Below are 26,939 nucleotides of genomic sequence, written 5' to 3' on the forward strand. Positions count from 1 at the left end.
AGTCGCAGCTTCAGGATCTTGATAACGCTCTTGCTAGCTTCTGAGGTTAAACGTTGAAGGCCCAGGTTGAAGAGGCTGTGATGTGTCGTGAGCGAACTTGAACGGTTACTGTGTTTCCATCCAGTACCACCAGTGTGCACATCGTCAACGTTACCGTCTCAGTGGACTCGAAGCCCAGGTCTGTCAGTACGGCGGTTATGCAATCATGCCGCCGGACTAGTGAGGCTTACTTTGCGCCCGACTCGGCGCATCCGTTTCGGTGGGTGGCTCTGATACATCTGCTTTATTGAACATCGTAGCGCCACTACGCAGCTGTATTGTGAGTGTTTCAGTGTCTCTTTGAATTGATCTCATGCCGATAGCACATGCAGAACGTCCAGCTTCTCCTGGGGAAACGCTCTCCCCACGCGTTATAAAGCTCTACGGTCGATGGCTGGACTTCAGGCTGGTCCTCTACTTCGACGTCCCACCTTCAGCGATCTTACTCGTCTCCATTCCTATTTCTCTCCATGGCGCGCATTGTAATCGTACTTACCCTTCTTTACTTATGTTATGCTGCCGCAGCCACTGCAGTTCTCCCCGGTGCATGCAAGGTCAGACGTGGAGGAACAACTGCGCCTCTTGCTGCACGTGCTTGCGGCCGCGAGGTTGGCAACGATGACAAACTCGGACACGATCTGTATGTTCTCCGTGGAGCCATTCTTCCTAGACTGATAGCAGTGGTCAGCAGGAGGCACGAGGATCAGGTTCTCAACGAGCACATACTGGACTCAGGTCATCACATCCGGACCATCTACGGGAACGCCTCTGTCCCTTGGGAGGATGGAGAGGGAGTCCGTATACATGTGCTTTCGGAGCGTGAAAACCCACAAGTTGTCTTCAAGTGCAGCGAGATGAAGGAAGTTTGCGTACTACCTTTCATCCAAGTACGGTATTCATAGCACTCATCATGCGGTTTTCATTCACAGCAGAATATGTGCTACGGGATCACATGTATGTGCAGCAGTTCCTATGACAAACCGATGTGCACCTGACCATATAGACAGGCAGAGAGCTCCCTGATACGTTGACCAAGCATTCCGCCGGGAAGGAGCCTGATGACGCACGCAAGAGAAACAAATGCGGGTCGAAGAAGCCGAACCGCTGCAGCAAGGATTTCGGAGGGTAAGTGCAATTTATCTTCAGAGTGACCACGTCACTCAAGTTCCTATGTGTGGACAGCACGGGAAAAGGACCCTCGGGTATGAGTTGTGACGAATACCCCTTCGCTACTACGCTGGAAGGGCAGCAGGATCCGAGCAAATCAGTTACGAGTGAGTAAACAAATGTGTCTTTCATCCACCAAGAGCTTCCGCCCTGACCTCTCATGATGTCTTAGGATGTGTTCCCCAAAGAGAGAATAGTAGTAAGATTGTTCATCAAACAAGCAAACAATGCCGTCATTGATCTATTTATCCAGTCCAAGGTGGAACACTCGGCGTGGTGAAGAAATATGGCGACGGCACTGCATTCGACGTACTGTTCGATTTCGGCGCCGGCCCGGTTCGTGCATCCAGCGGAGGAGGGGTAGACTACTGCAAGGCTAAGTTGCACACAGATTCTGTGTGCCAGCAGACAGATACATGGCAACAGAATAGTTGAGCTTGTATTGAATACCTGTGTTTCAGTTCTGCGATACGGTTCAACGAAGCCTGACGGCCATTCGGAATGGAGGTCTCAGAGCTGTTTCGAGTCGTAGCGCGAGGCAGTTACATAGCAAGCTAAACGTGTCCGTGACGGATGTTGAGCGGGAGTGGTACTCGTTGCGATCCATTTCGACGTCCTCTACCGGCTGATTTTAGGGGGACATCTGCTCAGTCTCGCCGAGCTTCCCTGAGACCCTGTGTATGATGTTACGTAGAGGCAACAGCACGACACATCCCGGGCATCGGACCGTGCCTTCCACCACAACGCGCTAGATTGCGGGTCGGTCGAATGGGAATATGCGGGAAAGTTTCGCATTACCCTTGGGTGCAAGATGCTCCGCACATTACTACAAACATGTCGGAATATATTATACATCGAGTTGTGCACCCGCCTTCTCGGCTTGCTGCGCCACCGACTCAATATAAACCCTGAAGTTCTTGTACCACTGCAGCTCCGGAGCCCAGTGGAGGAAGAAAACCGGCCTAGGACGAAATGAGTCGTGAAGACAGCTAAGAACGCCTGCAGTACCCACCGCCATTCGCGTTCCCCGACCGACTCATCCGACCGGCCCAAGCCCTTGAGCGCCTGGATCGCTTCGGCGACCGTGTCAGGCTCGACGTACCACATCATCTCCTCGCCGGGCTCCGATATGGTCAGCACCCGTTTCATACTAGGGAGTTGTTCTTCCTCTGCAAGATCCACTTCACATCCGAGGGTCACGCGAACCCAGTCCAGGCCGAGGTCGTCGGGGCTCTCCCAGCACAAGTCTTCGACACGTTTGAATCCGGGCACATCGATCGACAGGTCGTTCGTGCCATTCGAAATGAGCAGGAAGTCCTTGTAATCAGATGGAAGCTCAACGCCCAGGCGTTGCTCGGCCTCGCGGATAGCCGACGGAGAGGCGGGCGGGCGGATAATCGTCTCATAGATACCTTCCAGCTTGAAGATGTCAAGCATACGCACCAGCGCCGGCCACGGGGCCTCGGCGAACCTCTGCGCGGTCGCGCGCTGCTGTTTTTCGACCACCGCTGATGTCTCAGGGAAATCGAGAAGCGCTTGCTTGATGGTGCTTGCGTCTTGCTCTGCCTGCGTCGCGGTGTGGCCGGTGATCTCGGCCACGACGCCTGTGAGGGCGAAGTCGACGAGCGTTCGGCATGCTCCGACCTGGGAGGGCCATAGGAAGTCCTGCACCATGGCGCCCTGTACACTACACCTAGTTCAGTTCACGTGGAGTGATGTGAAAGAAACGCTACCCACAGCATGGCCATCCACTGACGAGCTTCGTTGACCCAGCCCGCCTCTACTGCCATCACAATTGCACCTGGAGTGGTGTACGGATAGAGCAGCCGATCCCTGCCGAGCGACACGCGGACCTTGAACGACTCGAGAAGATCGAGCCGATCCTCTTCTCCAGACGGGATCCGGTAGTTCTCGCGTCTGTCCCGATCCCATGTGTCCAGTTCCTCTGGTGCGACTTCCCATGGGAGCATCGGTCGCTCGCCAGCACTTCGCCAGACACATTCAAGGGGCATGACTCCATGCGCTCCGAGCGTGGTGTACAGGTTCGGGAAGACCGCCAACAGGGATTGTATCACCGCGTTGCATGACGCTACGTGCCCCTCCAGGGCTAGGCGAAGGGCGAAGTTCGCGACGGGATCGACAAATTGTTTCGTTTCTGCCCGTGAGTGCTGAGCAATCATACGAGCGATATCTGCGGCAGGTGTGGCGGAGGGCATCGGGACGGAAGGACTGTCATGTTCACCGCGTTCCTCGAAGGCGTGCACCGGGAACTGCGCGGGTATTCCGCCCTTCGAGTCGGCTTTGTACAGATATGCGAGGGAGCTGAGTGTTGTAGCAGAATCATTGGCCGTCCAAAAGAATCCTGTCAAGGCATGCCAATCAGAGCCAGCATCGTGACATAGAATCTAGTACTGACTGTCGCGGACGATCTCGTCACCTCGCCACCCAGCAGCGAGGTCTAACAGAACAATGAGAAACAAGAACAGGCGAGCTTGTCGATTACCTACCACGGTAGTTATCATCGAGAGCAAGAGAAGCAGACGAAGCGACACTTTCTTTAAGGATGCCAGAGGCAGCGAGCACTGGCATAGAGTCAGTGAGTAGAATAGTCTTACGATAGTGCTGATGCTCTTACAGAGTCTGCCGACACCAGTGGCAAATACCTCTACGCCCTCGCGATACTTGAGACTCCATCAGTCCATGTAACTACGTTTGTTGCATGACACGTACCAGTGATCGGATGACAGCGATCCACGAAGAGTCCGCTTTTAGGTCACCCACATGCCCCGGTATAAAGACTAGCTTGGGGATCAGCCTGCATCGCACGTCACTCAACATAGAAGGGTGGTCAGGGACTGAAGTACTGACCCGTCGTGTTCGCTTCGTTCGACGTATGTGTGGGCATTGACAAGGTCTCCTTGTTGCACGTAGCGACGGATATGTTCTACGTGCGATCCGTCCATATACAGATATGTAGCAGTCTCGCGGATCTTGAGCGTATCCAGGAACAGCAACGAGGTCTCGGTGAGTTCGCTTGCATCAAGGGTCAAAGTCGTGAACGAAGGCGAACTAGTAGTACTAGCACTACTCACCTCGAGACCACCACGATAGCTTCCGTTTTTGATTCAGTCATAGTAGGCGACTTGGATGAGTAGGACCAGACTTGATCCGGAGGATGCCAGTGGGGATGCTGCTGTCAGTGAGCGGCGGCCAGGAGTTTTGTAACTCGAAGGTTTGTGGAAGCTGTTTCGTTCGATGACAGGTAGATGGGCTGCGCATTGCACGGAACACTTAGCCGCATCCACAGCCTCGACTGCCATACTTGCTACTGATGCTGCCACGGCCAACTCGGAGAACTTGTTGCCATGTTGAAACAAAGTTGATTGCAAGCCTGAGCGGAGGGGCACTGTATCACCCTCCTCCCCGATTTAGCAACGCTGTCGTTTGGCGCCTCGCCTTCTCCGACTCGCCACCGTGACCACTGACAACAGCGCTAGCGCTCTGGGCTGGTTCCTACCGTGTGCATACCCTCAGCGCTCACTTCCACTGCCTACTAGTAGCAGGCCTCAGCATTGTCTCAGAGTCGTCAACTGTCTCTGACGAGATGCAGCCCTCGGCTCGTTTACCACCACTGGACGTTCAGATAGACAGCTGCTGAATCCTGATGTACGCCGTCCTCATGATGAACTTCCTGTTCGTCTGGTCTTCACAATGATACGTATCTGTCAGCTGTCGTCGTCAAGAACTTGTTGAGCGCTCATGTGTTGGCGGTAGGTACTGATGCAGATGATTCAGTGAACTCCTCTTCCTCTATGTTATATCCCCAATTCAAGTTTGGCAAGTTACAGCCCAGCAGCATAAATGTTATCACCTCAAAAATGCATACGCCGTGGTAGCAACCCTGAGCCCGTGTGTTGTTAGTTGAGCTCATCATTATGATCTCGTTCTTGTGCAAATTTGCAGCATCTGTTGACCGCTACCGTAGATGCCAGTGGTATACAGTGTGACTGAAGTGTCGGAGATGCATCGAATGTGGAACTTGAAAGGACAGCCCCGGACAGTGCGGCGGGTGCACTCACCGTTACTTGGAACGCCCTCACGAAGGCGCGCATGCACTATTAAAAACCAGAGTACCATAGCCAAACCTCAGGCTGGTCCTTCCCCCCACGTAATATCTCGAATCTTTTCTAATACTTCCTATTCGACTTCTCTTGATGACGCGCATTGTCTTCATTCTTGCGCTCGTGTGTTTGACCTACACTACTGCAGCCATGTTGGACCCCACTGCGTGCAAGATCACGCGCGGAGGAACGACTGCTCCCCTGGCTGCACGAGCCTGTGGTCATGATGTGGACGTTGAAAATAGGTATGATCTGTATGCATTCCACATATCGCTTTATGAAAGTACTAACATGGTGATTGATAGACATGACGATGATCGTGTCTTCGCTGGCCTTAATGTGTCCTCGCAAGAGGAGCCCCCGACTCGGACAATCTACGGAAACACCACTGTCCCTTGGGAAGAGGGCGAGACGGTCCGTATACACGTGCTGTCGGAGCGCAGTAACCCACAAGTTGTGTTCAACTGTGGGGCCAATGGCATGCCCGACATCTGCGTACGTTCTCCATTCATATCATGCACTCGTCGTGATCCTCACCATGATATTTGCATCGCAGCAAAATATGTGCTATGGGATCACGTGTACGGCGTTGCATGAACATTAGTCCTGAATACTGAGACGATTCACAGGCAAGGGTCGCCCTGATACATTGACCAAGAACACCAACACGAAGCTCGCAGATGCTGCACGCAGAAGAAATCAATGTGCACGTCCAAATCGCTGTAGCAAGGATTTTGGCGGGTGAGTTCAGCTTGAGTAACCCGGACCCCGCAATGTCATTTAGATGTGACTACTAATGATAACATTATTGTGTATGAACAGGAAGGGAAAGGGACTCCAAGGCGTGAACTGCGACGAGTACCCCTTTGCTACTACGCTTGAGGGACAGCAGAGTCCTAGCATCGCAGTGACGAGTGCGCGTTCAAGTCAATCACTAGTAAAAGCTTTCGTTCCTAACTCTCAATCACAGGATGTGTTCCGTCGGGGCAAAACAGTGGTGTGCATATACACGCGTCAATTATAATATCACTCAACTGACGGACTTCTTCAGCTCAAGGCGGGAAGCTCAAGCCCATCGCCGACGGCGCCACGTTCGAAGTGAGGTTCGACTTTGGAAAAGGGGCAGTCAGTGCTTCGAGCGGTGGGGGTACAGGTTACTGCAATGCCACGAAGAGCGCAGCCAGATGCAAGACACTGACGGGGACACAGCTGGATAATTAAACTTAGGGTAGATGGTAGCACTCGCACGTCAATAGTTGGATGACAAGGAATGCACCGTTGATTACGGCATGAAGCGCGTCGTCTTTCTGTCAAGAGTGTTTCCACCGACCCAGCGTTCCTAGAATGTTATTCACGGATACCAGTTCCTAAGCCACTGCAGAGAGCATGCCGTATCACGATCATAACTACGGACCACAGTGACTGGATGGCGGAGTCTAGTCGTTTTCGATTCAACATGTATGGGTACGACAGTGGTCTGACACTGATCTTCATGACGATACAGGCATAGTGCAATGCTGATGCGACCACGTGTGATCCACGTCAGTTCAGACCAGAAGGGTTCGTATCGGCACGTATATTCGCCTGCCCCTCACAACACACCATACTCTGAACGACTACATCAACGCACTTTCAACAAACGCCAGCATCTCCTGGTAGACATCCGGCGCCGAGTAGTGCTGGTTCACCGCATGGCCCGTGTTCGTCGGGATGTACACCGAGAAGTTGCTCGTCTTCGGGTAGAGCTCCTCTGCATACGCCGGGATGTTCGGGTACTTCGCGTTCGGCGGGACGGCATAGCAGTCGCGGTAGCAGAAGGGGACGTCCTGTGCGCCCGTGACCTATCGTGCAGCGCAGTGAATGAGCTGGGAAGAAGGGATGTAAGAGGAAGAGATGGGACGCACGACGTGGACGGGACCGGTGAAATCGGTCGCGGTGCCCATGATGGCGGTTTGCGTGAAGAGTACGCCTTGTGCCGCGGGCTGCTCCGTCGCACGGGTGAGGTTGAAGGCGGCGGGCGAGAAGTAGGGGAAGTAGAAGAAGTCGAACTGGTTGGCTTGCGGCTGCATACAAAACAACGTCAGGATGGTGCTCGTGCTCAGAAGGCATGCGACGACGTACAACTGCCGTAACTAGGTAGGCATTGCTCAGCTCGTCGGTGGAGAACCGGTCAGGGAAGACCTCAGTGGCGATCGAGTACACGCCACCCGCAAGGAAAGAGCCCTGGCCGGTGCTGGACAATTTGTTAAATAATGATCTTCATGGGTGCCTAACCAAAGACTCACCCGTTGTTGGAGAAGCCTTGCAGGAGCGCGGCATCCAACGCGGTAGGGGAGTGCGCAGTAATTGCCTGCACCTGCACGGACCCGTAGCTGTGTCCGACACCGACAATTTTGTCGAACTTTTGGCCACCAATTCCACCGTTACGGAGCATCTGCGCAAATTTTATGGCGATGGCGAGGTCCGTAGGGGATTGCACAACACTAGGTATACCCATAAGCTGCGTCTCATCCGTGAGATAGAGATCGTACGTACTTGTACGCATCTGACGGCTTCTCAGACAGACCGGTCCCGAGCCGGTCATAACGGAAAGTCGTATAGCCAGCGTCAGCCGCAGCACGCACGTAGCTGTACTCCTCACTCGCAGCGAAGTCCCAGTAACTGGAGTCAAACCCAACCCCGTGGATAAGGTACTGCACATGGGAAGGATTCTTCGTGCCGTTCTTCGGGGTGCACAGCGTACCGGAGAGCGAGTAGGTGTTGGAGACCATCTGCTTCTCCGTGTCCTCGTACATTTCCGTGAAGTTGCTCATCGCTGGCAGGAAGGTCTGGAAGAGCGACGTGATGTACGTCTGGTCTATGCACGTTGGCAACGAGGCACCTGCCAGAGAGTTGAGAGGAAAGCGCACCTGATTCGCATTGGAGTCGACATCCTTGAAGACAACGTTGTTGCTCATGATGTCGAGTTGGTAGATCTGGCGGCTGCAGTTGGCGTTGTCCGGACCGATGCGCGACGTGTTGTATCCCGCGCCAGACCCTGCCTGACCATCCGCCCTAGCAGCTGGAACCGACGCTGCAAGAGCGGTGAGCGAGGTGAGCAGAGACAAGTAGCGCAATGAGGTGATCATGTCGGGACTGGAGAGCTTGGGAGCTACGGACTAGCAAATGGAGGGACAAAGGACGAGAGGTCACGATCCAGAGACGAGCAGGAGGTCTTTTATACGCCATTTTAGGTGAGGCTGGACGTCAGCATCAGTGTCAGCCTGCGCTACGGCTGCCCTCGACGAGTCAATTCCCCGGTCCAATTCAGAATGTGAGCCTCTTGGCGCGATCGTGTCCAGCCGCTGGGCCATTTCAGCAACTCCAATCTGATCAGGCCTTCCCGCAGATGTTTAGGGAACGTCAAGAGCGCATTAAAGTCTGCATTCTAAACCTTAGTAGCAAGGACCCCTTCAAGGCTGAAGAGCATGAACATACCGTCGAGCCGGAATCTTCGCCCTCTCGCTGGCAACCCTATCACAAACCATCTCCTCCGACCTTGTGTATAGCTTTGGTGGCGTCATCTGAACTGTGCATCTGCGATCTAGCACCTCTCGCTGTCCTAACTTGGCGCGCCACGTTCAACGTTCGCGCTAGCATGTTGAGCGGCTCCAAATTCTGGGATTCAGTGTAAACAAAACATAATTGAGCGAACAAGAGCAACACATTCAACAGTCTAAGACCTAGAATATGACGCCTTGCTAGGCATGAGGCCTGAGGTGCTGGGCCCTGCATTGCAGTGTAGGCGCGACTGGGATGGATGAATATGACAAGTACGTTGGTAACTTTGGCTTCAACTCGCAGACCGCCCAAGCTCGGTCGAGGTAACACAATGGGTCCGTTTAGACGGTATGTTCCTTCAGGCATATGCAGGGCAGAGACGGTATACGTATCAGGAGGAGGCCAACGAGAAAGCCGTCCGAGTCGCGCGACGTTGGCCACGGTGGGTGTTTGACTCGGAGTCTGCGCCACCGTTTGCCACGATCAATTGATGGGGCGGGAATTGCCGACAGGACTTGATCCGGAATTCCCGGACAGAATCTCAGATCGGTGATATTAGAATAGAATTTATCCGAGTCTCAATCCCTCGAGCTCGTCTGTCTCGTCTGCCGATCACAAGCCGCCAGTCATTCTCGTTTCTCGTGTCAACCTGGTTGAATATCGACGGCCTGTCTTGCTTGCGTACTATATACACCCTGTCCTCAGACCTGTAGTTGTCCTAACCGCCGTGATGTCTGCTCCTCGATCCTCACTTCCCAGCTCCTCCACAAAACGCAAACCCCTGCAAAAGTCGACTCTCTTGAAGACGAGACTCTCGGAGAGATCAAACGACTCGAAACACAGCTTATCACGGCCATTTCTGATAATGGGTCTCTCAACAAACTTGCCAACCTCGTCCAGCTCGCTCTGAACGCATCGGACGCGAACCATGTGCTCAAGGCGATCTACGCGCTCTACCGCACATTCGTGATGCTAGTCACGAAGGGGATGATGAACAGTAAGGGTGATAAGGAGACAGAGGAGACGCAAGCGGTGAGGGCATGGTTGTCGGAGCATATGAACCAATATGTCGAGTTCCTTGGCGAATTGCTGCAAGACGAAGATGCCGTCCTGCGGGTGCGTCGCCATGTTCTGCTTCCCAAACATGTTCTAATACTACATGCACGTAGACATCGTCCCTCCAGATCCTCTTCTCCTTGCAGAAGCACCTCTCTACCGCGTTCGCGACGTACTCTCCAAACCCATCTACCTCGTCCAAGCCACAGCCACAATTCCATATCTCTCACTTCCGGAAGATCGTGTCTGCTCTTCTCACTTGTCCTTCATCATCCCGTTCTGCACCTTCATCATCGAGCAAAAAGCAAAAGCTCAGTCACCCGCGCGAAGGACTTCTCGAGGAAGACGTGCATGACACCTTCCTGAACACATGGCTCGATGTACACGACGACATTCGGTGGTTCTTCCTCCGCGAGGCTGGGTTCGTACCTCGATCATCCATACTGTGTCTGTGCTCATCCATGAACAGCACACTACTCTCGAAGTCAGACGCACCCAACCTTCCTATCAACCTCCTCTCACTTCTGGAGAAACTCTCTACGCTCCCTACCGACGCGAAGGAGCTCAACTCATGGTGGGTCGAAGAACTCGGCGCGAAACCACCATCCCCCAAGAACAAGAAGGGTAAAGGCACCACTCACAAAACGACGACTCTGACGACTCCTCGGACGAAGCTCGAGAAGACAAGGGCGCAGAGGACGATGACGACTGGCGCAAATTTTTCGACGAACCGGCAGCCAACTCGAAGGAGCAGGAGAAGCGCAAATCCGCACGCGTGCACACACTGACTTTGCACCAGTCGCTACACTCACTCGCGAGCCACCGGGCGGTGTTCACGCGCTGTTGGCTCGCGCTCCTACCGAAGCTCTCGTCACCGGCGACGCGGGAAAATGATGGGAAGCGGAAAGAGACAAAGAAGGGAGAGGCCGAGGCGAGAGGGTATGCGTTGAGGGTATTGAATGTGCTTCATCGAGGCGTGCTTCCGCATTTGACGAGGCCGGTGTTGGTCATGGATTGGGTCGCGGGCAGTGTGGACTACGGTACGCCTGTGATCGCGCTACGTGAAGCAATGTGCTGACATCCGGGACTCAGGTGGTACTGTTGGCTTGCTCGCGTTGAACGCGCTTTTCACGCTCATGAAGGAGTACAACCTGTCTGTACCTCGTCCTTCTCTCCCTGCGTCGTCACTCACACCTCACACAGGGACTATCCCGCGTTCTACACACGCCTCTACACCTTCCTCGACCGGGACGTCCTGCACCTCAGGCACCGCGCCCGCTTCTTCCGGCTTACCGAGACTTTCCTCAGCTCCACGTACGTTCCCTCTGGCCTCCCCTCCCCACCCGCAACTGACTGACCGCTTATGCAGTCACCTCCCCGCCGCGCTCGTCGCCGCCTTCGCCAAGCGGCTCGCCCGACTCTCGCTGAATGCCCCACCAGCAGCGGTGGTGATGCTCATCCCCTTCACATACAATCTCCTGAAGCTGCACCCTGCGTGCATGGTCATGATTCACAAGCCCGTCGAGTCCGTCGGGTCATTCGTCGGTGCGTCACATACTGCCTCTACCTTTGCCACTGACCCGCTGAGACGTTGTGCCGCGCAGATCCGTACGACGAGAAAGAGGCGAACCCGCAACACACGCACGCACTCGAGTCGTCGCTGTGGGAGCTCCATTCTCATGTGAACCACTATCACCCGGTGGTAGCGACGCTAGCAAGTGTGTTGGAAGAGGCGTTCACACGGCCGCAGTACGCGATGGAGGATTTCTTGGACCATACGTATGGCACCGTACGTCAAACTCTGATTCAAGCAATTCGCGGTATAACTTATCGGAGGGCTTGTAGATGTTCGAGACCGAGGCGAACAGACGCATCAAGAAGGAACCTGTCGTGGAGGACGCGAGCCTCGCACCTCCGAACGTGATTGAGGAGCTTTGGGCATTTTAATCGCATTGCACCTTGCAATCTAGGGTGTATCCGTACCGTGCAATAGGGCTACAGCATTCGTCATTCCGTACTATACAGAGCATTGTGTGCCGCTATCTAACATGCACATGCACATGTATATGCATGCCCCAGCGATGCATCCCAGAAATAGCGATGGGTGTGAGGCGTCATGATGAGGAGCCTGGCAGTCTAGATGGCTTCCTCCTCGGTCTCGTCGCCCGACACTTCGGCATTCTCCTGCCCGGCCTTGGCCAGGATCTGTGCAAATTCCTGTTCTTCCGTCTCGGAAATGGCTTTTGGCTGTCGGAGAAGATTGAGCATTACGAAATCATGACCGGCTGAGGGAGACGTACCTTCATCTTGACCAGGAGCGAACCACCGTTGTCCTCGATCGTCGTCTGGATGGATTCTATTGCCCGCTCGAGGCGATCCACAGCAGCGTACTGTACGGACAAACAGTTCGGTGAGATGTCCAAGTCATGGGCTACAGTGAGGAGACGACGCACCTTGTCTGTAGCGTTGGTGGTAAGGACATACAGTGGCGGCGCGACGAGCTTCGCCTTGATGGGGACCGCCTCGCTGCTCTGCTTCTCACCCGCACGGAGGGCCTTCTTTATGGCGTTGATACCCGCGGGGGTGTAGCAGGTGAGCTCGATATCCGCACGGAGCTTGATGGGCTGGGTGTGAGTCGGCGGGCGATGGTGGCGAGGAGGATGGACTTGACGTTCTCGGGGACGGGAGCGGAGAGGGAAGAAAAGACGGTCTCTTGCTCACTGCACGGAAAGGTGTTGATCAGCGATAGCAAAAGTTTTCGAATGCAGAGGCACGTACGTGAGAGCCAGCTTGAAGGCGTCGTATGGGTGGCCATATTTCTTCCCGACTGGCCATGCAATTTGCTCGTATAGCTGCTCGAGACGCTCCTCCTCGCTCGCGCCCGTATCTTCGGCCCCCTTGCCTCCTTTCCCTCGGCACCCTCACTGGGGACGGATGGAATCTTGGAGGCGACGTGCCGCATAATAGAGGCTACGCTTTTTGACTTCATGTAGCGTTCCTCGCACTTCGTGATATCTTCGGGGGACACGCGGCGCTTTGACAGATCAATGTAACCTGTGACGAGAGGAGTGTCAGAACTTAAATTAGTGTCGAAGCAACACTAGGCGCACCCTTCTCCTTGTCCACCCTCAGCACGACCACGACCTCATTCCTGCCCACCCGGATGAGTTTCTGTATCGATCGGATACGTCTCCTCGACAGTTCGGAGAGCAAGATCATTCCCTCGATGTTATCATATTCGAGCTGCATAACCATTCGCGCGGTCAGCCGATTGCTCAGTAGATAATACCTCGGAGGCCGCACCAACTTCACGTATGCACCCATCTCCGCAATTTGGCGGACCTGGACCATGACCAGCTCGTCCACCTCCGGATAGCGCTGCTCATAGTACCGCATTCTGTGCTGTTTTCGTGTGGACTAGCCGAGATAGATGGGAGGTATAAAGGCAAGGAGAGTGGTGGCTGATCGAGGCTTGACTCGGATGAAAGATCGCAAAGCGCCCGGAGATGGGTTACCTTCCTTTTGGAATATGACAGTGCGAGCAAATAAGCCCAAATACTACCGCGCCAACTTGAACTTCGAATTCAGCGAGTCTACTCTGTCTTTTCTTTGTCTTCACCGAGTCTTCACTCATTCTTTACGTTCAAGTGGGATTGTTGAAGCACCTGTGTTGTATCGCGCATTACACCAGTGTAACAAGTTTGCCGGTCACTGCATACTCAAGCAGGTGATACTCACGAAGCATGTAAAACAGCACAACCTAAGTGGATTGTCCGATCGTGCTACATTACCTAGGTATGTGAACGGGTCAGTCAACTATGATACAGAACAATGGCTACAGGGGGTGGGTCATATGGGTCGGGGAGAGGATACAGGATATGCAAGTCAAATGTGAGTACTCAACAGTATGAACAAAACAACATGCGTTATTGACAAACGAAGAACAAAAGATCGTAGAAGTATCATTACCTTCCTTACACAGTCTCATGGACGACAGTCATATAGATGGCACCTCCATCTAAGCCCTCCGGTCGCTTCTCCCGCCCGCGCAGGCCGTTGAGACTCAAGTTTCTCCCGAGAGTAGGGAGGCCGTCCTTGCTACGCGTCCTTCTCGCCTGCCTCGGCGAACCCGCATTGTGGCCTCTCCCCGAACCATCTGCCGGCACTCCAGCGTTTGCAAAAGGAGGGAAATGGGGGAGCGTCGGCGAGTCGTGCAGAACATCCGGGGACTCGAGCGCATACGCGGAAGTGCTGACCGTGGATGACGCGAGGCTCATATCGACAGAGACGGTGCTTGGCGGACGCAGGCGGTGGACTGCTGGTGGCGGTACGGGAATCACGACGATTTCATCGGAAGCGATGAGAGGAGTCGCGGTAGGCGTGGTAGGAGAGACGGGAGACGCAGTCCTTCCCTTCACAGGCGAAGGCGGGAGAGAGGAGGGAGGTCGCGGCCATGGACCTGAAATTATGGAACTTGGTCGGCGACGCGAGCTTGGTCTGTGAATCTCTTCTCCGTCGTTGGTTGGCCTCACTGATTCTGAGATAGCAACAGGTGGAGGTACGTCAGGTAAATATCCAGGTATATTGGCGGGTCGGAAAATGGAAGGTGGACGGGGCATCGAGGCTATCGTTGCGCGACCGACCGGCGAATCGAGGTAAGACATTGCAGATTGGGCGAAGCTGATATCCGTATCGTCAGAGTCGATAGAGGTCGGGGGCGACGCGGCCTTGCCGTCCGGAGGCTGAAAGGACAGCGGCGCGAGCTTGACGCGCATATGGGCACGAGAACGTGTGCTCCCCTTACGCTCCGGGTCCATAGGGTGGATCGACTTCAGCGTCTCGGAGGAGCGTTTCGACGACATTTGCGGCTGCAGGTCCATGACGGAAGAAGAGCAAGACAGCGGCCTCATCTCGTCCTTGCCCGTGCCCGTGAAGAGGGTGCTGGCCCGCCAAACCATCGTGCGATAGCCATCCAGCGAGCAGTCCTCCCGGGACGCACGAGCTAGATTCACGAGGAAGATGCCGATGAGAACGAAGGACGAGGTGGGTATCATCCACCATGTCACCTCGATATCTGTCACGGTAAGAGTCGCAGAGCGGGAGACGACGTTCGCGTGGGACAGTTGCATGTGTACCACGTCCCAGGACGTCCAAGGAAGCAGGTGAGGAGTGGATGCAAGCGCAGCATGTAAGGTGAACGTAGAAGAAGTCAGAAATAGCGACGCAATCAGGAGGGACCTGAGCAGCGGCCGGAGAAAATCGAAGGTGTGGGGGCTAGAACCCACTGACCGACTGGTGCGGGCCAGCGCGAAACCGCGACGGTGACCGCGATACATAGTGATACAGGTGAGGACGATGGCCGATATGCAGAGAATGAACGGTGGTAACCAGACCAGGACAAGTGCGGGAACGGAGTTGTATACAGCTGGTGAGCAACCGATGTTCTCCGTTAGGTTAAATCTGTGGTCTTGCACGATTATATCTGGCCCAGAGTCAGGATCCGATGCAGGGCATGTACGCTTGCAAACTCACGAAGGGCCATGTAGACAATAGGGACATGATACACATTGCCAGATCAAAGGAGAGGACGCCGATGCCCCCTTTGGCGTCGCCCGTCATGAGAAGATGTCTCACTCGATTGGATAGACATAAGCAAGCTGCAGGTACTGCCACTCGTGCGCCGAGCAGCAGTTTTGTACCTGTGTGATGGTAAGCTCTTTGTCAGATATTCCTGCAGACGGGCTCACAGATGTCACACCAGACAGGTGCTCTTACTTCGACACTTCCTTCCCAAACTGCGGCGTTCACGCCTTGGATGGCATTGCAGATGAACAGCCAGCAGATAAGAGCCATCATGGCGATGTTCCGCGAAGTCCAGTACGCAGGAAGGAGACATGCAAGCAAAGCGACGCACGCGAAAGCCACAGCAGCCAACGCAGATGCCATGGACGATCCAGGTCTAAAGAGTGGTATCGCAGAATTGAGTGGGAGTGTACGAAGGTCGCAATCAGACAGTTTCACGACTTGACGGGGTGATGTGATATGGAGGGGGAAGGAAGGCGCGTAGTCAAAATGAAGCCTCGCCATTAATGAGCGACGACAAGATCGGCAAGCTACTGGTGACTGCCAATAGAGCCCTTGACGGAGAACAACAATTGCCTGCAGCGAGACAATGAGCGGGAGCCGGGGGTATCTACGGAGGCCTTACCCGGCGCGCGCTCGCGAGGAAATGCACTAGAACCACCTGACGTCCCTCTGCGCGGCGGAACGCAGAGCGACAATAAGTGGAAGCCCAAACTGGGACGGGGTTTCTTTCGGCTTGCCGCAAGCGGATGGGGCGAGTGGCGTTCCCTATATGGAAGGCGTAGTATTCGACTGTCCGCTCATCGCGTGGACGCGTGAATTGTAACAGTGACCGAGTCCTCGAACGTGCACTTGCCAGTGATTGTCTGCATCAGACATAGATCGTTAAGCATGCGAGACGATGACGCCGGGAGAAGACTCGGGACGCTTCATCTGCGTGTCGGTTTGGTGTCGGTCTGAAGACTCATAGGTCTGATCGGCACGTACCTGAAGAATCCATCCATGCACTCAAGTATCTCATCCGCAGTTGCAGGCTAATTACTTTCTCCTCCTAGTACTGCTTGCCGTGCAACATATATACGTATCAAAATTCAAGATCTTCGCCGGGGGGGACTGGTAGTATCAAAACATGTCATGCAGAGACCGTTCTATCCACCACTTGAACCTCCCGATCCGAGGGTTTATTGTCAGACGAGGAGTTTTCGGAGTCTGGTGCCGTCATCCTGGGCGCAAACGCCACCGAAGTCCATACTCTGCTCCCAGTGGTCGCCGCCGGCGCATGAGATAGATATGCACGGTTCAGGAGATGTGCGACCAAGCTATTGGCGTAACTAAGGTTATGCTTTAGTCGTATCAGATGCCAGCAACTGTAACGCGGTACATACAGTTTAGCTTCGTTGTAGATGCTAATCATCGTTCAGAGTGAGTCAGTCGGTATGCATTGTGCGATGTAAATGCCGTCACACACTCACGCTGGCATGTAATACGATTGTTCCTGTGGACAGAGTCGTATGTTACGGGCTTTGCGGTTCATGTAACGTTTTCGCTCACCGGATATGCTAGAGCGAGGGCAACTCCTACTACAGCGACGCTCGCTGCACAGAAAGTCCAAGTTGACTAGAGCCCGGCGAGAGGTGATGAAAGGCGACATACCGGTCAAAGTACCGGTCTCAACAGTAAGACGGACGAGTTTATCGATCATTTGATTGGTGTTTATTATCCCCGTTTTCATCTTGAGCATCTGCAGGGAGGAATATGAGGGCACTGGCACTAGAGCAATGCCCATATAGTACAACTCGCCAATATAGTCATAGATACCGCAATGACAACGTCGACTATCACGGTGCCTCCAACCCAAATCTGTGAGGGGGGTCGTCTTAGCCTAAGATCACGAAGCCTACATGGGAAGAGCATACGCCAATAGTGATTCGTCCGGACGTCGAACCCAGGACATCTCCTATGGACCGCGACTCTTTCAACTACTTCCACGTGAGACGATGCCGTGATCTAGTTTTGGAGGAGAGATACCTTCACTCCCGTCATGATTCCGCCGATAGACTGAGTCAGACATATCTATCACAAGGGCCAAATCATCACTTCGCTTACGGAGAACAAGCGTCGAGGCGATAAGACATACCAGTACGATGCCACCACCCAAAACCCGCGAACTCGATAGTTTGTAGATGCGCCATGCGAAGAAACATTGCACCGTGACCGAGACGAGTGCACACATGATCGGCAGGGAGAACCACTCGTTTGCGATGGTGGAGTATTCGGCTATGCCATTGCTCGCGTTGAAAACGAAGGTGATGAAGGCATCCTCAGTGACCAGTCCCCACTCGACCCATTCAAAGACGAACAGTCCGTAGACTATAATCGGCATCAGTACAACGTTCGTAGGGGCTTGTCATCTAGACCGACCAAGGATCTTCAGTCGCAGAGGGTCCTGGGGGAACTGGAGGTAGTAGAAATCTTGTATCTTCAATATAAAGCACGCCACTGTGCTGCTTGCCCGTTGAGACTTACAGACTTGCACTGTTAGTACCCCCTGTAGCATCCAGTGCATCAAATAGCTCAGAAGCTGTGAACGGCTCGCTTCAATAACAACCCAATCATTCACCGTAAAGACTCACAGCAGGTGCAGCTCTGGAAACGTAGTCAGCTATCAGGCAACCTACTAGATCTGAATAAGAAATCTAACTCACAGTTCGTCGAAAAGCTTGGAGCTGGATCCCATCCTGGTATGTCTGAAGGTGAAAGGTAGACACGACACTACTGGTCCAGTATCTTATACGGTGCGAGCACGGTAGGCTATGCATCTATCTGCCATAACAGCATCAGGATGAAGGGACGTCCTGACGGAAAGACCTGGCCCCGTATACTGCAGACAATAGGATTATCCAGACAGCTTTCTGTAGGTAGAGCAGACATTCGCACAAGCAGGCGTCGTGATACGATGAGGCCAGTGGCCCTACCAGTAGGGCTGGTATGTGTTCAAGTGGAACGTTCACCGTGACAGTAAACATATGGGCTGTACGCGGGACCGCAGTGCACACCAATAATAGCACAAGTACATATCGGCATACGCCCCTTGAGCAGGCCGTGTCAGACGAACCTGAGACGAACAGATAAGAGCATGCGGCCCAGGTTCGGCCTCGCAGGGAACTCCCACACGAGATTTTGTACCAACACGTTCCGGCGCCCGAGCTAGTCAACTATCGGCGGGGCCGTCGTAAATATGCAAATGAGCTCGAGGGCCTGAGGCCTGAGATCTGAGAAATCAGCCGGAAAATGGGATTAGTACAGATATATTCTCACCTGGTGAAACATTTCTTCCCGCCACGCTGCAGGGGAAACATGGAACCGTGAATAGGTGGTAGTGCTATGAAAATATTGGAGTCCAAGGTACAGCTTCGCCTTGTTGAGCCGTAGGAGCAGGTAGGGAGCATCAAGAAATAGCGACTGTGTCACAGAGCTAATATAAAGTACTATACTGTTGTGTAGAGCTTACAACGAGGGTTAAATGTCATCCGAAAACAGAGAGGAGGAGGAGAGCTACCTCGGCGCTCTACTGTCACACTAGTACTTTGACACGTGCAACGCCACCCCCGTATTTGATCTTGCTTGGTATCCATGACATCCTAGGCTTGGCGCGTAACATCGTCTAACTATCCTGGTAATCCTGAGGGCCACTCAAAATATGTACCGACTTCCTACATATGCAATGCACCGTATACACCACAAATGATGCTATGACGTCGAATGGGAAGCTCGAGGTAAGTATGTTTTGGATATGATGCATGATGCGACCGTCTGAATCGCTTGACTCTGCAGCACCACCACTCAGGCTGGCAACACGTTGACCTCGGCAGGTCGCACGGGTTTGTCCGCACAAGTGTGAGCACGTATCCCGGTGGTCACCCCTATGTGCATTGGATATGGTTTGGATATGTCCCTTCCAAGTCGCTGCTATGCCAAAGGCAACTCATGTTGTCGGACTGCTAGACCTTCGCTCGAGTCAGTAGCTGGTGCGTACTCGTCCGAGCTACCGGTAGTGCCCTTGAGTGCCCATACGTCTCAACCACATACAGGAACCATTGTGTTCGTAGCTAGCGGCGATGTCCATTGTCCTGCTGCGTGCTATGGTTGTCTCGTGGCGCGCGCGAATGTCGCTGTCCGTGCCCTTGATTTGATACTTGTCACGATGAACGGTGTGTTTACTCTTTGAAATAGTGTATCTGAATGCTCATGACCAGCCTATTTGTTTGGTCGCCTAGGCAGGCCGAACATTTACAAATACAAGTCCTTCATCCGTCCGTCCATTTCCGGTCCATAATACAAAATTAATCTGGATCAACAAATAGGAATACAAGTAGCAAAAGGCCATGTCCGTGCAATCGCGAACGAAGAGGTCGATAAGGATAGTGTGTGCATCCCAGATGGCGAACGCCGAGCTCAACAAATGAGTGGGGAGGTCGTTGGTATCAGCGATGCGCAGGTGCGAGGAAGGTATGATTGGAGGCCCGACTGGACCGTGTATCCGCATGCAGCGCTGTATGGGCTCTGTCAGAATTGACGTCCAGTGATTTATCTTGCTACTCACGTATCAAGCGAACAGGTCACCGATAGGAAGAACAAGGAAGTGTTCATGAAATGATGCACGAGTACGCGGCGGAACCGTTCGTGTGGTCGAAATTGTTTGGCACCTGGGAAGCGTCCGCCTCGATCTCCTCGGCAGGGACAGGTACAGCGACGGGGAAGAACGCGTCCATCGGTCACGATGGATATGTCGCGAGAAGAGCGAAGAGTGGCAGGTAGCCGAAAGTGAAGGTCGAGTGGCGGGTGGGTAACTTCGTTGCCGTTAGTCTGTGACCTTGCTTGTGCTTTTATAGGCCGCAGAACGGATCTATTCTCAGAACATGAACACAACTAGGAAGGCGTCCACAGAGTTTTGGAAACTGCATTGCGATCGCGATGGAAGTTCCGGTCGCAACATAGCCAGTCAAGGCACCGTTCGGTGAGTAATTGTGTAGAAGTTGTCCAGCCGACTGTGAAATTGCCTCCGCAGTGTCAGCCCCTATGAGCCCCGAGCCCCTGTCCTCGCGTTTCTTTAGGACATTTGAAGAGTCTTCGGATCCCTTCTCTTCCGTCGTGGTTCCGAGAATCCGATGTCAGAAACTCTTTCCTGAGAGAGTCATGTCCTCCGAAACACTCCTTCACGCATGTTCACTTGCTAGCTCAGTTACCGCATGCACAGCACAGTACGTACAGCTCGCAATTCTTTCATCCTTCTTATTTGCCGCACCGCACTGACAGGCAGCGGAACTTGAACGTCGCACGACAGCATAGCCGCAAAGACAATAGCCCGAGAACCCGCGTGTGATCGATGCCGAACACCGTTCCCGGAGCGCGCATACACGCTGTTGTCTTCGCCGTGCATGCAGTATGGCATTCCGTCCGCAGAGTGCAATTGTGTTGATCATGTCACGTGAGTGAGGCGGAACTCTTCCTGACCAGACTGAATCCTCGATTACTCAGGAGAGCTGCGGAGTCAGCGGAAGGCAATCCAACATCACTTAGTACTCGGAGGAGACTACGAGCACGCAGTTGTTTGGAAAACACTCGAGACTTCCGAAAGACAAGACAGCGAAGATTGATGCTCTCTTTCACTGGCAGTATCCTCTTACAGAGGTTCCTATCGGCCACCCAGGGGCTGCATAAAGACTACGATGATGCCCTGTACGATATCGAGCTGAGGCAAGTTCGGAATGTTGAGATCAATGTCCCTAACAACATGCGGCGTCCGATGAGGCTCTTGTGCAAAGTATGTCATTTTGTAACCCGATTTCCCCCCTTCCTCTTCTTTAAACAAACACCCGGCTTGCCGAACTACTGATGTATAACTTAGGATTAATCGAGAACGAAGTAAAAGCCCAAGGATGGTGTGTGAGCGCCGATCACGAGTGACGCTACTCGCGAAAACAAAAGTGTGCTGTAACAGGGAGGGTCGTCTACGGCTTGCAAGGCTAGTGTTGCGGAACCGGCGCTGAGGTCTGGAGAAGGTTGTCGACGTTAGGCAAGTAAGAATTGTCTACGCTAAGGCCGCTTACCAGAGACTTAGACGATCGTGCACGACCCACTTCCACTCCCATTGGTGGTGTCGTAGTTGACCGGAATTTGTGACTCTTCGATCTCGGCGGGGACGGGTGCAGCAATATCAAAGAAGGCATCCATCCCTAGTTACGAGGTACGCAGAGCGTGTGGGATGCTGCGGTGAGCTCCAAGATGTACCTCTCGTCGATGTGCTGACTGTCGAATGTGTCCGTAGTCAACAGGAGTGCTTTATATACGCACTTTCGGGGAATAAAACCAGAAGGCGCTATACGATTGTTCTCCCCAGATATCGGAACAGTTCACCATGCGCTGGAGAGACACCTGGTGAGCGATGGTCGTGTATACGTCTTATTGTTCTTGCGGGAATCCTATCGCAAGGGTCTGAGAAGGTCTAGGAGGACGGTGATTGATTGGCATGGATTCCTATAGCGCGCGCTCTGGTACTGTACCGTTGTCGGGTTTATGACGCTCATACTGACTCTGTGCTCAGTGCTCCATGCGGTGCTCAGCGCGAACTCATGGTTCAAGCAACTCACTGAAGTACTTGAAGCTCTTAGCTACACGTTTGAACGCCGAAAGCCCGGAGGCTTCTTTCACTGGCTTTGGACGAGCGGGGAGCTTTGGGTGAGCGGGGAAGTGGCAGTCTGGGAACCTTGGAGATGAGAGTCACCAAAACGGCTGCCGTGTAGGTGAGCGCACGTTCGGACTCACGGATACAGCTAGCGCGCCTCGTGCACAATAGAAAAGGACACGCTGTGTTTCTATACGGACCGCGGTGCGTCTCTGGCAGTACATATCCTCTATATCCGGCTGGCGTTATTGTTATGCGCGGGTCATGTGACCGCGTCTGGGTAAGGATCGCGTTTTAACTTCTCATCGTCGAGGACCGCGAGGAGCGCGATTACACAACACGGTATGTCCGCGACAAATAGCACCATTGGTATGAATGGAGAACCGCATGTGCGTTGGCATCATGGTCTAGCTCCCGAGCTAACCTGGCTACACACCTTGGCTATACACCGACTCAGGCTGGCAGCGACAGGTGTTCGTGGCTAGATGATTGCAATGCAAGTCTACTATTCAAATGTGATCTGTCTGTCAATATGCCGCATTCTCTACATTTCGTTTGCGATGGTGCCACTATTGTCGAGTCACTCACACTCATAGCCTGTCCAGTTGGTTCAGCAAGCTCCTGACTCACGAATGCGTGCCCAGGTTCGGAATGGGAGGCAGGAGATATTATCCATTAGTTGAGTCCCAGAGCGAGATATCTAGGGAGTTAGGTGAGGAGCATACGACAGCCGCGATACACATTACGGAAAAGAATGGAGGATCGGCTGGGCGATAGAATATTAGAGGCTACAGCTCGGGTTGGTATGCATACTAGTCAGACAGCAGGGAGCGATAAGGGCGATACAACATGGACAAGTAAGGACACAAACACACATCGGTGGCATACTGCCACTCCATAACTTACGCGCCACAGGACCGGCAATGATACATATGATACAGCCAATATCTCACCATCGCACTCCCCTCTTCCTTTGGCCCAGCATCGTTTAAACGACGGCCTTGGGGAGAACGTTACGCAGTGGTGGCACCAGCACGACCATGATCCTCACGCTCGCGCGGTATGGCCATAGCAGGATCGTGTGCGCGCACTCGAGTACCCACTGGTGGAACGACACCGGCGCCGCTTGAGCCGCTCGCTTGCGCGCCGCCGAGCTGCCCCCGCTATGGCTTCGACTGCGACTGCGGCTGCCGCTCTTGCTCCGGACGCGGCGGGCCTTGTGGTGCGCGTCATTCACCGTCGAGTGGTGATCCTTCTCGTTATCGGTAACGTACGTCCCCTCGGAGTCCGCGTCGCCTTCGCCGTTCAGCTCGGCTTCCCCATCGGAGAGTGCAGACTCGGGGATGGTCGGCAGGCTGGGGTCAGGCGCGCCGCTCGAGGATAGCCTGTGATGTGCAGTCCCATTCGAGCTTCGGGATGTACTCTGGGAAGAGGGCAGTGGCGATGACGAGCTTCCGCCAACCAACTTCTCGAGCGGTGTGTCTGGCGCGCCCAGCGACCATACCGTCTTTGGCAGGCGCAAGACTCCAACAACGAAGGTGCGAACATAACTCCAAACACGTCGGTACGCTCGCTCGTAGGCCGGGGCAACATAGCCACGCCGGAAGGCGTCGATGTCCATCCGCCTATTCTGCTCAACCTGTAGCAGGCCCTTCTCCAGCGCTAGCACGCGGGCAGCCAGCGCCATCCGCGCCATCTCGGTCTTGCGCTCGCTGCGCTTTGCGTCGCGCTCGACCTCACCGAGAGCCTCGCTGAGGTCGTCGCACACTTCCTGGAGCCGGCCGGCGAGCGTCGTGCGTGCATTGAGTTCCTGTACTTCGCGGTCGAGGATGTCGAGTCGTTTGAGGAGCATAGCGTTGACGGTGACGTCCTCCGTTTCGTGCTTCTCGGGCGGGTAGTGGATGGCATCGTGTAGCGCTTCGGTATGTCCTTGTATGCGGGAGATAAGGTGCGTCCATGGTCGGATGCCAGTCGCGAGCACGAAGAGCGTCGTGCTGAACCAAGAGAGCGACTCTGTCTCCCCGATGGCCGACAGGACATGCTTCAAGAAAGTGGCACCAAGTAGGGGGGATACGCCGGTGACACAGAGTAGAAACAGCTCCTGCCGCCGTAACTCTGTCGCAGCAAGCTTGGTGACACGGTCGGGCTCTCCGGCGCGCATGCCCGACTTGCGAGGTCGCGAGGCTTGATAGAGCTTCCAAGGAACTGAAAGAACAATTCAGTTAACGAAACTTAACATAAGCAAGGATAATGCGCACCTTCGATGAGCTGGTGGAGATAGAATATGAGGAGTATGATGAGGAACAGGTTCTTGATGTGATCCCCTCCGGTGAGCCAGTTCCCAATGGGAGACACGCAAGCGACGATAATCGAAAGGTCCAAGTCGGCCCATGACGTTCCCGACCGCTCACGCGAGTACGGGGTGCTGCGAGGACTCGGGATCTGCGGCCGGGGCAGCGGCGGAACTGCTGTTCCCTTTCCCTTTCCCTTCACGGTCGCGTAGGCAATCTCCTCCTCGCTCTCATGTTCGCTTCCGTCGTCTTCCTCGTAGTCCGAGTCGTCTTCTTGCAACACAGCCCCTCCAGACCTCGTCGGCAGAGAAGGACTGCGTCCGGAGTGTCCGTTCGGCATCCTTGCGCGCTGAGAGGGGCCCGCCTGCGCAGCTTGCGTCGCCATTGTCGTTCAGAGAGATGAGATGAAGTGAATGGAAGAGAGAGGAGGAGAGTGCAAGTGTCGGCGCGTGGAGTGAGCGAGGCTGCTTCAAGGCCGTAGGCTCCGTTCCGCCTTGCTGGATCAGTCACTTCCGCAGCTCCTGCGTGTTCGCCGCATGTAAACGAGCACTTTTTGTGTGTAAATTAAGCGGCCATGGACAGAACACACCAGTTAGACTTACGTTCGGAGAGATGGTGATTGTCGGCGGCAAAGGTGGCAGGACGCGCTCACGCCGTCACGCCACGAAATGGCAGTCGCATGACGCGCGCCGGCAATAGCGGCGATAATATCCGCCGTCAAATTCGTAGTCTAATTGAACCTCCAGTGATGGAAGTCATCGTCGTACAGTAGTAATACGTACGAATCAGACATGCATGATAGATGTTACAATAAGAGCTACACTGCAGTGTCTGTCGTGAACACCGTATAAATAACCATAAGAGTCTGTCATCCACTGCTCTCTGTGAGCAGCAAGTTCGTAAAGCGAGAGAAGTCGAAGTCCGATGAGGGAGTGTATGGCGCGTCTTGAAGCTTGAAGCTTGACCCCTTGACAGTGGTCCATGAGACGCATGGATACCAAAGCAGTGATCAACGCGCATGTTGGAAAGAGGATGTAGATAAGGGCAGAAAGTGGCAAGGACTGGCGACAATCTGCATTGCGGTTAGATACCACGAGAAGAGGGTAGCGATGATACATACTTACCTGGGTCGAAGACAATTATGCGACAATGCACATTTGGGCCACGATCTGCCCGTTCGAGCATGTCTCGGCGTGATGCTCGAAGTCCTTGAGGATATCCTCCTGCGCGTCCCGTGGCATGATGGCGTACTCTGCGCCCACAGGCTCGGGCGGAGAGAGGACGAAGAAGTCGTCCATGGCTTGTGCTAAACGCACTCGCACTGAAGGTGATGAAGGGAGAAGAAGGGAGTTCCTCGGCGACCCGCGCGCTATTTGTTCGTCTATATATGTCGTTTGGAGAAGGCTGAAGCTGCACTGTGTCAGGGGCGTTCTGTACGTTTTATACCACAATGGTGCTGCACCTACAAGAATTAGGAGATGTCGTCAAGCGCACAGCGCAATGTGTCCTATGACCTGCGGCAGCGACAAGAGAGCGCGATAGGAGAGGGGGAAGTGCAGCACGGAGCTTGCTGTGCAGCGCAAGTCATGACGACGGCCACAACTCGTCCACGCACCACAGCCAAAGCCCCGGCGATTCAGAGTTAACAACAGGATTCGTGGAGCACATTACCAATTCAGACACGAAGCGATGACCGAAAGAGAACGACAATTGGGAGCGTGGTCGGCAGGCCGCTTCGGGCTGGCGCGTGCGACGGCGAGGTTGGGATGATACGCCGGCAGCCTCACGCATGGGTACGGAATTTGAGTCATGAGACGGAAATGGGAAGAACTTGATCGGATGGCGGGGATGGGTGTTCTGCGCGGATCAGTATCGAGATGCGTAGACAAAAGGAGGGAACAATATCTAGTCGACTGCGTCACTAGATTCACAGCCAGATAGGCTGCCGCAGGTACTGTACCGCCGGTACGGAGCCACAGGATGTGGTTCGTGTCTCCGGACACCTGTACAGCTCGTCTTCATCGCCAACGCAGACCGTGCGGAGAAGAATGGCACCGTCCGTGGCAATCCACTGAACGCAGCCTTTCTGCCGCCAGACACGGAGGCCGCGAAGATGATGCATCTTACCGGTATTCGGAAGATTAAAGCAGCTCATTAGCGGGACATCGCGGGCTAACCACTGCATCTAGCTCACGGAACAGTTGCTGTGAATTCACTGGCAAATTAACAGTGAGCCGTGGCACGCAAATTCTCGACCACTTGTGCATTTTACCTTACTACACCTTCAAGGTTACTACGTTCATTGTGAACGTGAGGTGGTTCAAAGGACCACGCATCGACCTGCGGAAATGAGTGGACGTGCATTTTGAGAAGTGATCAAAGTCCACCAGAAGGTGTGGCCGGGCGTCTATTAAATAGTATCCCGAAGCGGAAGCAGCGGTGAAGGACAATAAGCAC

The 26,939-nt window shown here is 54.0% G+C and overlaps 9 protein-coding genes across 9 annotated transcripts; 3 read left to right on the forward strand and 6 right to left on the reverse strand.

Moving 5' to 3' along the window:
* The first annotated feature begins 108 nt into the window (after window positions 1–108).
* On the forward strand, window positions 109–1,993 carry B0H18DRAFT_1027077 (uncharacterized protein). Its single transcript, XM_048029856.1, has 8 exons — window positions 109–319; window positions 372–521; window positions 565–679; window positions 775–908; window positions 969–993; window positions 1,047–1,164; window positions 1,222–1,313; window positions 1,460–1,993. The coding sequence occupies exons 2-8, from the start codon at window positions 510–512 to the stop codon at window positions 1,639–1,641; spliced, it is 678 nt and encodes a 225-aa protein (XP_047889655.1). The 5' UTR covers window positions 109–319; window positions 372–509; the 3' UTR covers window positions 1,642–1,993.
* Window positions 1,982–4,409, reverse strand: B0H18DRAFT_1027083 (uncharacterized protein). The gene is made up of 9 exons (XM_048029857.1): window positions 4,299–4,409; window positions 4,075–4,239; window positions 3,937–4,021; window positions 3,857–3,887; window positions 3,714–3,788; window positions 3,623–3,664; window positions 2,944–3,568; window positions 2,219–2,893; window positions 1,982–2,168 (listed from the first exon to the last, which is right to left on the reverse strand). The coding sequence occupies exons 1-9, from the start codon at window positions 4,337–4,339 to the stop codon at window positions 2,054–2,056; spliced, it is 1,854 nt and encodes a 617-aa protein (XP_047889656.1). The 5' UTR covers window positions 4,340–4,409; the 3' UTR covers window positions 1,982–2,053.
* A 710-nt stretch (window positions 4,410–5,119) lies between these two features.
* B0H18DRAFT_1027093 (uncharacterized protein) lies at window positions 5,120–6,617 on the forward strand. The gene is made up of 7 exons (XM_048029858.1): window positions 5,120–5,572; window positions 5,633–5,822; window positions 5,884–5,908; window positions 5,957–6,068; window positions 6,150–6,241; window positions 6,298–6,324; window positions 6,379–6,617. The coding sequence occupies exons 1-7, from the start codon at window positions 5,421–5,423 to the stop codon at window positions 6,546–6,548; spliced, it is 768 nt and encodes a 255-aa protein (XP_047889657.1). The 5' UTR covers window positions 5,120–5,420; the 3' UTR covers window positions 6,549–6,617.
* A 152-nt stretch (window positions 6,618–6,769) lies between these two features.
* Window positions 6,770–8,585, reverse strand: B0H18DRAFT_629441 (Alpha/Beta hydrolase protein). Its single transcript, XM_048038846.1, has 6 exons — window positions 8,237–8,585; window positions 7,863–8,179; window positions 7,613–7,810; window positions 7,449–7,560; window positions 7,232–7,390; window positions 6,770–7,168 (listed from the first exon to the last, which is right to left on the reverse strand). The coding sequence occupies exons 1-6, from the start codon at window positions 8,453–8,455 to the stop codon at window positions 6,944–6,946; spliced, it is 1,230 nt and encodes a 409-aa protein (XP_047889658.1). The 5' UTR covers window positions 8,456–8,585; the 3' UTR covers window positions 6,770–6,943.
* A 648-nt stretch (window positions 8,586–9,233) lies between these two features.
* B0H18DRAFT_1086599 (CBF-domain-containing protein) lies at window positions 9,234–11,870 on the forward strand (the record flags this gene model as incomplete). The annotated part of the gene is made up of 10 exons (XM_048032061.1): window positions 9,234–9,309; window positions 9,673–9,983; window positions 10,037–10,348; window positions 10,409–10,547; window positions 10,598–10,963; window positions 11,016–11,076; window positions 11,127–11,237; window positions 11,293–11,468; window positions 11,528–11,712; window positions 11,769–11,870. The coding sequence occupies 10 exons, from the start codon at window positions 9,234–9,236 to the stop codon at window positions 11,868–11,870; spliced, it is 1,839 nt and encodes a 612-aa protein (XP_047889659.1).
* Window positions 11,871–12,059: 189 nt separating this feature from the next.
* Window positions 12,060–13,319, reverse strand: B0H18DRAFT_1086600 (translation initiation factor 2, alpha subunit; the record flags this gene model as incomplete). The annotated part of the gene is made up of 8 exons (XM_048032062.1): window positions 12,060–12,170; window positions 12,224–12,313; window positions 12,377–12,547; window positions 12,595–12,643; window positions 12,702–12,825; window positions 12,849–12,977; window positions 13,034–13,166; window positions 13,227–13,319. 8 exons carry the CDS (start codon window positions 13,317–13,319, stop codon window positions 12,060–12,062), a joined length of 900 nt encoding a protein of 299 aa, XP_047889660.1.
* A 216-nt stretch (window positions 13,320–13,535) lies between these two features.
* Window positions 13,536–15,984, reverse strand: B0H18DRAFT_1027110 (pheromone A receptor-domain-containing protein). The gene is made up of 5 exons (XM_048029859.1): window positions 15,687–15,984; window positions 15,488–15,622; window positions 13,902–15,405; window positions 13,678–13,758; window positions 13,536–13,622 (listed from the first exon to the last, which is right to left on the reverse strand). The coding sequence occupies exons 1-4, from the start codon at window positions 15,817–15,819 to the stop codon at window positions 13,740–13,742; spliced, it is 1,791 nt and encodes a 596-aa protein (XP_047889661.1). The 5' UTR covers window positions 15,820–15,984; the 3' UTR covers window positions 13,536–13,622; window positions 13,678–13,739.
* A 552-nt stretch (window positions 15,985–16,536) lies between these two features.
* Window positions 16,537–18,271, reverse strand: B0H18DRAFT_1106566 (uncharacterized protein). Its single transcript, XM_048032688.1, has 13 exons — window positions 18,212–18,271; window positions 18,140–18,152; window positions 18,033–18,087; window positions 17,928–17,978; window positions 17,644–17,876; window positions 17,535–17,579; window positions 17,423–17,485; window positions 17,307–17,366; window positions 17,160–17,247; window positions 17,058–17,101; window positions 16,979–17,001; window positions 16,892–16,912; window positions 16,537–16,837 (listed from the first exon to the last, which is right to left on the reverse strand). The coding sequence occupies exons 1-13, from the start codon at window positions 18,241–18,243 to the stop codon at window positions 16,639–16,641; spliced, it is 927 nt and encodes a 308-aa protein (XP_047889662.1). The 5' UTR covers window positions 18,244–18,271; the 3' UTR covers window positions 16,537–16,638.
* Window positions 18,272–22,776: 4,505 nt separating this feature from the next.
* Window positions 22,777–25,116, reverse strand: B0H18DRAFT_1027144 (uncharacterized protein). The gene is made up of 3 exons (XM_048029860.1): window positions 25,085–25,116; window positions 24,450–25,031; window positions 22,777–24,396 (listed from the first exon to the last, which is right to left on the reverse strand). Exons 2-3 carry the CDS (start codon window positions 24,865–24,867, stop codon window positions 23,180–23,182), a joined length of 1,635 nt encoding a protein of 544 aa, XP_047889663.1. The 5' UTR covers window positions 24,868–25,031; window positions 25,085–25,116; the 3' UTR covers window positions 22,777–23,179.
* Window positions 25,117–26,939: the final 1,823 nt, after the last annotated feature.

The sequence above is a fragment of the Fomitopsis serialis genome (assembly GCF_022376445.1).
Source record: "Fomitopsis serialis strain Sig1Antser10 chromosome Unknown B0H18scaffold_76, whole genome shotgun sequence".
NCBI classification, from domain to species: Eukaryota; Fungi; Basidiomycota; class Agaricomycetes; order Polyporales; family Fomitopsidaceae; genus Fomitopsis; species Fomitopsis serialis.